The sequence below is a fragment of the Poecilia latipinna genome, unplaced genomic scaffold (assembly GCF_001443285.1).
Source record: "Poecilia latipinna isolate Pla-1442-1.1 unplaced genomic scaffold, P_latipinna-1.0 Scaffold3483, whole genome shotgun sequence".
Taxonomy (NCBI): Eukaryota; Metazoa; Chordata; class Actinopteri; order Cyprinodontiformes; family Poeciliidae; genus Poecilia; species Poecilia latipinna.
In genome coordinates this window covers 1-11,609 of record NW_015116099.1, presented here as the reverse complement: position 1 = coordinate 11,609, position 11,609 = coordinate 1, and the positions used below count along the sequence as shown (strand labels likewise).

Below are 11,609 nucleotides of genomic sequence, written 5' to 3'. Positions count from 1 at the left end.
TGATCGAGTCCTTAGACTCTTTCTCTTCATGCTTTTTATTGTCGATGAAATGATTAGGCCCTCGGCGTCAGTGCAAGTCAGCGTAAGTGAAGTTGATTTATGGCAGAGGCTGCATTTGATTTAGTCTCCCGACTCCATCGGCTGCCAATCTTTGCTTTGCATCCGGAGCATGATGGACACCTGCGGGTTCAGGGGTCAGCTGTGTGGGGACGACCTCGACTCGGCGCTGACCCAGCGAAGGAGTTGATGTGGCGAGTTTTAGAAAGCGTGAGGTCCGTCGGCTCAGTTATGGCCGTCCGTTTCCGCGTGACAAATGGCTGGCTGGGCCATTGAGGAAAGAGGAAAAAGAACACACTACGTCCACTTTGACCCCTTCAAACAACGCTCAAGGGGGAGAGCGAGGGCCCAAGTCTGTTTTTGAGGTTATCCTGGGGCCCCTGGCGGCTGGAGATCATGTTCCCAAATATTGTTCAGACATCCTCAGGGACTTCTTGTCCCACTCGGCTGAAGATGCATCTTGGATCGGGCTCGACTTTGATGGAGTAAAGATGGAGGTGAGAGAGAGGGACTGCGTTTGCACATGGGACGCATGTATACTCCGGCTTGCATGCAACCTTGCGAGTGTGTTTATGTTTGCCCTGGAATAGAGGTGGACGTACTTCTGTGAGAGCAGACCGGCTAATCTGAACCTTGTGTTGAGCAGCTGCATGTCTGTGTAGCCATCGCGGCTTCCTATCCTCCTTTCCTCTCTGTCTGAGGCTGAAATTATTGAAGCTACAAATTACCCGGGGCCTGGGGTTCTTCCATTGGTGGTGATGGCAAGCAGATGGCAGCAGAGCTCAGCGAGCCAGGCCCTCCTCCCCGACCCGAACCCCTGACATTTGCATTTCATGAGCCTTAATTGCGTCTGTTGTCCTCCTCCCAACCGGCCCTGCGATTTCGTGCCTGTCACAGTGCACCCCGGCACCCTTGAAGAAGCCGTGATAGATTAAGGTGGGCCTTCTGTTTGCATCCCCTCCATTGTGTTTGAGAAATTAGAAAATATTATCTCCCAGTCGACTCCAAGTGGAAAACCTGGAGAGGGGGTTGAGGTGTGAAGGCAGGATGTCATAGTGACATTGGGTGTGACAGGACCAGGCGGGGAGAATTTGGAGAAAAATAGGAAAAGTGATTATTTCAAACGCTTGATATTGACCCTGTGAAGAAGAAACAATGACATGTGAAAACCCCCAGACGCGCAGAATGCACCAGGCTTCCTGGGCTTTTAAACATTGATCAAGGAGTGATTGTCCTCAAAAAATTTTGAACTGTTTTGTTATTGCTGTAACAAAATTAAAAACTAAAAATGTGTCCATGTGGCCTGATTTTCAGTTCTTTTTCCATCCCACTGTTAATTGCTCTTCTGTTTTCTAACTTTTTGAAATGCAGTTCAAAAAGTGAAAATGTATCTGATTATTTACTCAATGTGTGGAGGGTGTTAGGAAAGTGCTTGTGTGAAAACAATAGATTAAAGACTTGACAACAGGAGCAACGGGCAAATTCTTAACCATTTTTGCCTTGTGTCCACATTGGAAAAGCGTTTTAGGAGTTCCAAAACTTGAGCTGCGACAGACGACTCCAAAATACACTCAACCAATGAATTCAAACGACAGGGTTTGATGACTCTGCAATTATAATAATGCCCTAATCTAGAACATTATTTGCTTTAATTTTCTATTACTTTTTTGTTTGTGTTTTTTTGGAAATTATACCGTAAAACAGGGGCAAATGTCTTCAGAATAAGAATTAGGAATTTATCTTCTCACGGGAACTTGTGTGATGCAGCATCTTTGATGGAAATTGCATAATAATATATAGGTTTTTACAAACCATATATTCTAACATATTCTTCATTACCAGCAGACCTCGGGTCTGGTATGAGTCACTGCTCGTAAATAAGAGGGACTTTTGATAAACCTCTGTTCCTAACAGATTAAGAGCGCTCTCCATCATCAATTTTTATTTATTTATTTATTTTTTTTTTATTAAGATTTATTTGTGACGCACTGCGCTTATGCTACTTTGTCTGCATCTTTTAACAATTTCTCAAAATCAGGACACTAATTTATCTTCAGCTTTTGCCACTAATGGGGCGTTGTGCCACAAAAGCCTATGTAATGGGTCTGGAGGAGGATCCTTCATTAGACTGACTAATGCAGGCAGACGAGTGAGAGAAATTGTCCATCTATGTTGCATGTGTGCATGCTAATGGCTGAGAGTCGCACACCAACAAGGATTTAACGATCATATACAGAGTTAATGAGGTTTAACAGACTTGACTAAGAAAAATATAATTCCACACACCCAAGAGAGATAAGTGTTTCCGCTCACTTCTCAAGCAGTGACGATGTTTTGCCACACAGTGGCAGCATTTGTTGAAAAAGGGGGTCGTTTATAAAGTTTGGTGTTGTTGCCCAAAGCAGCCACTAGATGGTGACATTCTACTGTAAATGGAACACCACAAAGGGACATTCTAGTTTTGAGGAATCAACTAACTGTTACCAAATTATACGTTGTAATAAATAAAACTATTTTCTCGACGCTGACCTTCTCAGACTTTATGCCTGTGGAGCCACAGAGCAAAAAGCAATGTACTTATTTCCCTCAGGAATTCAGAGCATGGCGTCGTGGGAGGCTGAGACCTTGGTCTTGCAATCCTCTTTCTGAGAGTTATTGTTTTTATTGCTACAGTTGCGGACATGTATTATGATCCCAGTATAGGAAAAGCAGCTCTGAGCTGATGACTAACTATGGGTAACATTCCTCTTTCTAAGAGTTATTGTTTTATTGCTACAGTTGCGGACATGTATTATGATCTCAGTATAGGAAAAGCAGCTCTGAGCTGATGAGTAACTATGACGTGTAAATTAATGTCTGCTGTGCACAACAGTTTATGATAGGGTTTGTTTAGGAAAAACTGTATTAAATAAAATTCACAAAGTGAAACTTCAACTTCAGAAGTTGAAATTCACACTGATTTAATAGCAGCCTTCACCTTATCTGCATTGTTCAGTCTGATGTCCCTCATCTTTATCTTTACAACGTGGCACAGATCCAGTGTGGGGTTTGTCAGGACGTCAGTCAAACCCGTTGATACATTGCACTAAAAGCAGGTACATTACTTTTGCCTTTGGCGGCTGTCTAAAGCTTGCCAGCACAGGGTAGGATGAAGTACTCTGAAATTTCCTGGTAGACAGTTGTGCTGATTCTGACCTTGATAAAACACAGTAGACCAATCCCCAAATCGTGACCAACTGTGAGAACTTCCCACTGAACCTCACGCAACATGGACTTTGTAGTTCTCCACTCCTCCTTGAACTCTAAATGAAATGCAAAGTTTACTTTCATTTAAAAAGAGGACTTTGTATCACATAGCAACAGACTAGTTTGTTTTCTCATTAGCCAAAGTAAGACTTTTCTCTGGTTGAGAAGTAGTTTCAGACAAATATGTAACAGTCCTGAATGTTCTGAATACCCCTGTGTGTTGTGGCTCGTGAGTTTATTTTGGATATTTTGTCTGTTTCTTATGAACATTTTTACCGCGCTTTTCCTACTAAACATTTTATTAATATGCTTGGATACCACATTGAACTTCAGCCAGCTTCTTTAGCAATAGTCCTTTGGGGCTTTCCCTCCTTGTGACACATTTTCAGTAGATGTAAGCCATAATCATCAAAATAACAGAAATTAATACTTGATGTTGTGATGTTGACACTGTGTGTTGTGAATCTACAAGTGTCACTTTGAAATTAGATTAGTTCTTCAATTTTTAATAAACTTATTTTGACTTTCTGAGATGCACCAGTATATGTATATGATGCCAGTGAAGGAGACCAAAAAAACAACACCACCACAGTTTAGGTTTTAATAAACATTCTTTAATGATTAAAATTGTAGTAGCTTGAGAAGCATCTTTAAGTTTGCATGTAAACATAGCATAGACAACTAAAGGCTTTGGCTTTACAGTGATTATGAGGGCAGTTTTCATCAGAGGTACTCTCTTCTAACTGAACCCGTTGCCACAGTCGAACGGCATGAAGCGCTCCGAAGTAGATGCTTGACCCTAACCTAAGAGAAGTGAAGGACTCGTACCGTCTTGTGGCGGTTAAAGTCCTCTGGTATCTTATGTCACAAGAAACATCCACAGTGAAACATGAGCTGCATGTTCTGAGTAACTGGCATTTTGCTGTGCCTTGGCCCCAGCGTGGGTGACACCGGTCACGTTCAGTATTTGCTAGCCACAAGCATAAGGACACACAAATGTACTGCAAGCTGAACTTGGCCAGAATGTACGCAGGAGTTTTACATGTTTTCAATTCTGCTGTTGATTAAAGCATATAAACATGCACTTACTATCAGCTTTCTGGCGTCCACAGAGAGTCTCTACAAGTGAGACATGGCTTTACATGCTGGAAGTCTTGTCCCTTCAAACAGTGGAATACACAGTACTAGATAATGTCGCTTTATTCAGTGCGCGTTTTAAGCTACAGTGTCCAAGGGAGCTGTTATGCACAACATATAAACAGTGTTATACAGTAGAGATCAAAGAAACCGCAGCAGTACAATCTTTCAAGTATGTCAAACTAACAGTTGTTTCATCACTGTAGCTCTCTCTGTCATTTCTTCACTTACAGGGATAATACGTCTTAAGTTGCTCTAACCCCTTGTCGTTTTTTTGTTTATGGCATCTGCTTGTAGCATATTAAGTTTGGATATATTATTTCCCTAGGCCATAAAGTGTTATTTTTCTATAAAAGACCTAACTTTCGAGGCCTTTTGGCTTCTTCAAAACCTCAACATAGGTTGTCAAAAACATCCAAATTAAAGCAAATAAAAATTAAAATACAGTCGATTCTCTGTGTGCAGGTTTGCAAGAGTAATACTGACATTCCAAATTACTTTTGCCTTTATTAGTGGACCACCTCAATCTCAATTATTTACCCTTTACAGTAGCTGATGAAGAAAAAAAGGACACCACAAAAAGACATCCCAACACTGCAAAGTGTTCCTCTGTCTCCTTCCGCCTAGAATCATTTCACACTGATTCCAAACAAAATAACAATTTTATCTAATTGCTATAAGTAATAGGAATGATAAACACATAGCACCATATTTTTGGTTTAAAATAAGAAATTTTAAAAATGTGAAAGAAGGAAAAAAGAAACTAAGTTAATCTAAATTAAACAGCTAAGCTAAATTTTGGGACTACATTTAAAGTTGGCTTGCTCATATTTCTAACCATTTTTTTTAGTTAATATGCTGCAAAATCCTTTTTTTTTTCTAACTTACTTAAATCTTTGCCAGTTACCCAAAAATGGCTTGAAAAGACAAAATAAAACATCTTATTATAACATCATACTTATAAATAAAGACAGAGGCACTTTTTCAGCTAAAACAAAGCTCATAATGTCCACAGAGCAACACAAAGACTATGTACATATATGTAAAAAGTGTTATAAATAGGTTTTAAACCATAGATACTATATACATCATTTCAACAGACACTATTGGTGTTTTGAGTCGTTTTTTTTTTGTTTTGTTTTTTTTGCCTTTGGTGTTACTTCCTTGATATTGGCTTCACAACTTAATATTCAGAAGGGAACTTCAAAGGTTACTGGGAACACTGGAATGAGGCGGCACTTCATTCTCGCTTCCTCAAGACGGCATAGATGAGTCCGCTGATGAGCGCCAGAGGGAAGGCCACCCACGCCAGGATGTAGGCATACCCAAACGAGTTCCCAACATTGACCCAGTCAGGACTCATGAGCGTATAGATGATGGCTCCGCTCATCACAAACAAACCTGCAGAAAGAGGGATGAGAAGGAGCAGGGGAATAACGCCGCCGCCTGTGAGCGCGCCTTCAGTTATCGGATCATGTTTCCCTGCACTGTTGTGCTCTGTGTCTTCTGTCCAAAGCGGATCCCTGCCTGCCTGGCTGCAGAGGCGGATCGGTCAACCCTCCATATTACATCACAGTCACTCATGCCTTCTGAAGCCCCATCTGGCCTTTGCCAGCCTTCCCCCGCTTTCCGCCCACTACCCCTTGTCAGACATGGGATGATCTGTTTGTCAGACCTCCACACTGACGGACCTCCCTGACATTTTGACTCACCCCGTTGGCTTTTTTCCCCTGTCTCATTCTTGCTTGGTTGAGTTGGGCACCTGGTTGCCTAGCTCTGTACTGGTATGTTATAAAAGGGGGTGGGGGGAAACTGGCATTTTGCAAACAGAGCTGCCAAGAGACAACACAACAAAGTGGTGGTGGGAGCTGCTTTGTCCAAAGGGCATGGAGTACAAAAGACAAGTGGTGCATGAAAACCATTAGAAACTGGCTCAGGGTCTTAATTTGATTCTCTGAAAATAGATTATGATAAACGGAGTATTCTCTCTCTGTCTCTCTCTCTCTTTCTCTCTCTCTCTCTGCGTCTGTAGGTGGATTTTTTTTTATAGTCATGCACTTTCTACTGAAGTGCTGCTATGTTTTCCATTTGTATCAAAGAAGTGAAATATTGCATTTTCTTGACTATAATAAAACTTATGCTCTTTTTTTTCCCCCACTATAGGACCCCCAACATTAAGAGTGGATTGCAAAATAGATAAATATCCCTAATCTTTTCGACATTTTGTGACCTTACAACCATAAACGTACATTTATTTTACATGTTGTTGAAACGGACCCACACAAAGGAATACGTAATTTTGAAGGGGAACGTAAGTGACAAATTGTTTTCATGTTTGTTTACAAATAAAGTTCTGAATATCATTTTCACAGTCGGTGATGCGCTAAACATAAGCATCATTTTAACACATTAATATGCATCAGATTAAATCATTGTATTGTAGCTCTTATTGCATGTTTAATGATCTTTCCGTAATATAAACTATTTTCATAGTTTTTTTCATCCAGAGTACCGACGTTAGTGTTGTTATGAAGGGATTTTTTTTTTTTTTAAAGGATTACATAGATCCAAACTTACTAGCCAGGATCTGGAAGATTCCAGTGGGGATAAATCGTCCGCCCTTCGGCAAAGTGAAGAGCTGGCAGAAGAAGAGTAACAGAGAGAGGAAGCTGAAGATGATGGAGAGGATCATGAGAGCTTGGACCACCTGAATCCACACTACAGGAGAGAAAAGAAGAGTTCACTCAACAACACATCATAGCATTCACTGGCCAGAGCATAACATGTACAAAAATGAGCCGGAGGAAAGTATGAGAACAGGAAACAAGCATCAATAGGTGCTTTGACTGGCCTTGTCTCAGCTCAGCTGAAGCATCTTTAAAAACAGATCATAATCACCAAGCCCTTGTCATGTTTACTTCGGGGAATGTTGTAATGGATCCAGCACAATGAAGCTCAGGTATCCTGTTTCTAAAAGCTCTCTGCACCCCTCACAGGAGGCCCTTAAACTCAATCTAGCAGATCAATCTTTACTGATAGGCCCTCCACTGCAAGAGGCCATTAACCCATTAGACTCCTGCGTTGATGATGAACACAGCATCTGCTGTTTTTGTACCATCTACCTTAGCATTTAGATTTAAATTATCTGCTTGTTTCTATTGCCTGTGCCAGCCTTCCAGGAATCCAGTCTGTATTTCTGCCTATGCAGATCCCCAGATGCTCATTTCTTCCTTTACTGCTTGTTCCTGTGTTGTCATTAGGTCCAGGTGTTTAGTGTTTTCAAAAATGACGCTTTCAAAAGCACTAATAGTTTCCATAATGGCATCTACAGTTCTTTGAATCAAATGTCAGAGAAGGTGTAAGGGTAAATTCGATTTTCATCAGCGAGAGATTGGACCAATTTTCCCCTTGATTGGCTCTGATTGATGATTGGCAGGTCAAATACTGAAAAATCTGATTTTTAACTTATTCTTGAAATCAGTAGTTACAAACTCTATTCCTCAAGAACCAGGGTCCTGCAGCTTTTAGATGTCTCTCTTCGACACATCTGGCTCCAATATTTGACCACTAGCAGAACTCTGTAAAGCTTGACTTCATGCTAGTGAGGCAGATTAGCCATTTAATTCAAGCGACAAGGGACGCATCCAAAAGTTGCAGGACTAAGGGCCCTCGAGGAATGACGTATGTGACCACTGTTTTAAATGCCCAAAAAGAAAACAACCTTCTTTTTGTCTACATATTTAACTAAATATCATGTATTTGAAACCTTTAGCTTAATAAAAAAACTATATAAAATATTAGCGACAGGATCTGATGGTTAATTGGAGATAGTTTATTAATTTCTTGATGGATTGAAAACTCAAAGAAAATGCAGCACATTTTTCTCTTTTATGAAATATATGAGTAAAATTTAAATCCAAACTAACAATGAAAACCAGATATTCTTACTTGGGAAAAAAGGTACTAAAATTACTGGGTGTTATTGTATGTATTAAAATCATAACAGCAATAAATATAAGGTATAGTTAACACTATTATAGCTGTACTGATCAATACGCTACATTTATTTTTGTAGCAGTAGGAATAATTGTTGCTTTTCAGTTTAAATGTAAGACTTGGATCATGTTAAGTATACTTCCTTAAATCTCAAGGTCATACTGTGAACATCTCGTACCAGCCCATGCCCTATGTCACAAAGTCTTAAAGTCAAATCTTGCTCCAGAATTTCAAATAAAAATTGTTTTCATAAGTGCTCAAATTGTTTGTTTAAAATATCCAGGTGGTCCAAAGATGTTGTTTTTAATGGAGGAGCACTTACAACAATGGAAAAGCACATGATGCATAATACATTGCTGCTCATCAAGAGCAAGTAGGATGGGAAGTGAAATGTAATTCCTGGAACAATCTGTGGTTTTAACATCTGGAGCTCTGTGAGAGCTGAAACCCTGTAAATCTCCGACACCACAGCACCGACTGGATTTCACCGTAATCGTCCCGTTTTCAGATGTGATGTCTGATTTTGTGATAACGCCGCAAACAATAATAAAGCGCCGCTTCTGATAAACACACATCTTTGCCTTCCTTATGTTTCCTTTCCTGGTAGGAAACGGTGACATCGGCCATTTCCTGGCGAGAGGCAAAACTTAGAGTTCACAGAAAAGCAAGGATCGTTGTGCCAAATCTCACTGTGTTCTAAACAGGAAGGTATTTTTCGCTCTTGCTCACTGTTTGTGTTCAGAGGGCACTGGAGGTCCTTTCTCAACAGCTAATTTTAGATCATGTGAACTGTATGAAGTAATTTTTTCTGGCTATGCAGATGTGCAACTCACCCTAAGCATGTGATAGCTGCATGCATCACACCCTCATGCCATGCCGACACGTTTGTAACCATGGCAACAACAGGAAGGAACGCCAAAGTTTGAGGAAACCCCGCCGAAAACGCGAAGTTGGCCACCGTGATTACGATTAATGTCTGATTGGATCTGATGGCTCAGCAGAGCTTCAGAAGGCCTATCTCCCATCTCCGCCGAGCTCACTGCAAAGCAAACCCGGGAACAGCACACACTCACTCCTTCCTGAATAAACACTCTGCGTCACTGCACCAATAAAAGCAAGTCAAACAAACACTGTGCGCCATGGAACTACAAGGCAAAGCACCCAGGCGCTGCTCGGCTGACAAAACACACAAGCTGGCCGAGAGGGTTCATTCTAGACGGATGACATCAGTGGACTGCAGCTGCAACACCGTGGGCAAAACTTACAGTAACTTTGCTAACTTTGTGGTGGCAACAGTTATCTTATGACATCATATTTTAAAGAATCTATTTATCCTTAATCCCCAGCTAGAATCTCTGTGCATAAATATCTCCACACTGCAGCTGCTGTTTCAAATTGCCCATATGATCCCTGCAAACCAACACTGGGCACACTAATCTGACACTAGGCAACCCCGTCGCCGCCCCCCCCAATCAACATGCTATCTCCTGTGGTCCTGCACACACAAACTCAAGCACACAGACATGGACAACTTTGGATACTCTCTGCAGCCCCACCCAGGTCATTCACGGCTCCCTGCACGCTTGTCACTACCCTCCAACATTAGATCTTATTATGGACATCACACTATGACTATTTATACGGTGGGAGCCAATCTCCAAAAGGCACTGCCACATTCTCTGCCCTAGATGGCACCAGAGTCCCCGAGGCGTTGTGACACACCCACATATTTAGTGAAGTAGAATTTTATTTATTTATTTTTTACTTTACGACAGAGCTAGACAATCAAAACTTACAGGAACAGAATCTTAGCGGCAAAAGCTGGAAAAATATGCAGATGTCTGACCTCCAGTTGATGCTCCGTCGCAGACTATACTGTCCGTAGAACAGTTTAGCCAAAGGTCTGAGGTTCCCATTGGCCCTGTTGTCCACACCTGTAGCCAAATACAATGATTGGTTATGTTTCAATACCTGCAACTATCAAGAGTGTCGCCACAGACTTTTGAAAAAAGGATAACCAAAACGGTGGCCACTGATTATCTTATGTGGTTTTACGAAAACCAACAGCTAAGATGGTTGGATGATTAAAGCTTCATATAGGCGACGGGCATTCAAATGTGGCACGTTACAGAGGACCAAACATTATCGGGTGCTGGTCATATCACCTTCAAGAAGTACCAGAATTAGATTATACATTTTTATGACTATCATCATAATTTAGGAAAATATTTGCCTCTTGAAACATTAAAAACGGGTATGAAATGGTGTGTTTCTATGTATAAATGGGTGTACAGTTTGGCAAATGGCAGAATTTTCCTGTAGCCAAAAAAGTAAAACAAGAAAAAAAAAAAACATAAATATATAAACTGTGTGGGTCAAATCACCTGCTCACCAATATTTCAGCGCCCATGACTTCCCAGTTTCGTCTTTTCTTTCTTCCATCTTATACCAACAACATTTTGTACCCATTTAGTTAGCACTATAGATTATCATATAGATTATATTGCATATTTTAATTTGAGTTTTGTTTTCGAGTATCATGCGGAAATAAATCAGAAAAAAACCCATCTCAGTCGTGAGGTTCAATTATTCTACTAACAGTGTGTTAATGTATTTCTTCAGCAAATTCACAAAGGTGTCTTAAAAGACTGAACAATACAAGTTTTACTCACACTGACAGTTGTTGACACAAACAGGAGAACAAGAGCAGAAATGTGCAGGAAGATGATTCCGAGCAGAAGGATCAGCATCTTGTCAGATTATCTGAAGATAAAAGAGCAAAGCATTCAGATCTCTCAAGATGGTGAGGCTGTGTGTTTGGAGACGTTTGAGTCTAAGTATATGGGTGTGTGTTTCAGCATAGGGAGAGACTTTAAGGTTGCATCCTTCCTTTTGCTTAAATTTCAACAGAAATTTAATCACTGCGCCAAGGTGGACACACTAGTTCCACTTACATCTCACCTTTAGCTATTTAAAAACATTTTAATATTATTACAGTTAAAGCTGTTCTCAACAATTACATTTATGCTTTAAATAGAATAAATCTAAAAGCGACTCGTCATTTTTACTACAGTACTTTCTTTTCCTTCCAAAAGAGCGTAATGATTCCATGGATCAAAATTGGAGTATTTCTGTTAACGAGTGTCAATCTAAGAAGAAGGTAGAATTACAAT

At 40.5% G+C, this 11,609-nt stretch overlaps 1 protein-coding gene across 1 annotated transcript; it reads right to left on the bottom strand.

The window, feature by feature from the left end:
• Positions 1 to 3,895: 3,895 nt before the first annotated feature.
• On the bottom strand, positions 3,896 to 11,345 carry pmp22b (peripheral myelin protein 22b). Its single transcript, XM_015023996.1, has 4 exons — positions 11,109 to 11,345; positions 10,283 to 10,370; positions 7,018 to 7,158; positions 3,896 to 5,841 (listed from the first exon to the last, which is right to left on the bottom strand). The coding sequence occupies exons 1-4, from the start codon at positions 11,184 to 11,186 to the stop codon at positions 5,681 to 5,683; spliced, it is 468 nt and encodes a 155-aa protein (XP_014879482.1). The 5' UTR covers positions 11,187 to 11,345; the 3' UTR covers positions 3,896 to 5,680.
• Positions 11,346 to 11,609: the final 264 nt, after the last annotated feature.

Coding starts and splice junctions, on each gene's coding strand:
- pmp22b (XM_015023996.1), bottom strand. CDS start 11,186: ATGCTGATCCTTCTGCTCGGAATCATCTTCCTGCACATTTCTGCTCTT. Junction 10,371..11,108: donor TTGTGTCAACAACTGTCAGT/GTGAGTAAAACT, acceptor ATTTGGCTACAG/GTGTGGACAACAGGGCCAAT. Junction 5,842..7,017: donor AATCTTCCAGATCCTGGCTA/GTAAGTTTGGAT, acceptor CTCTTTCTGCAG/GTTTGTTTGTGATGAGCGGA.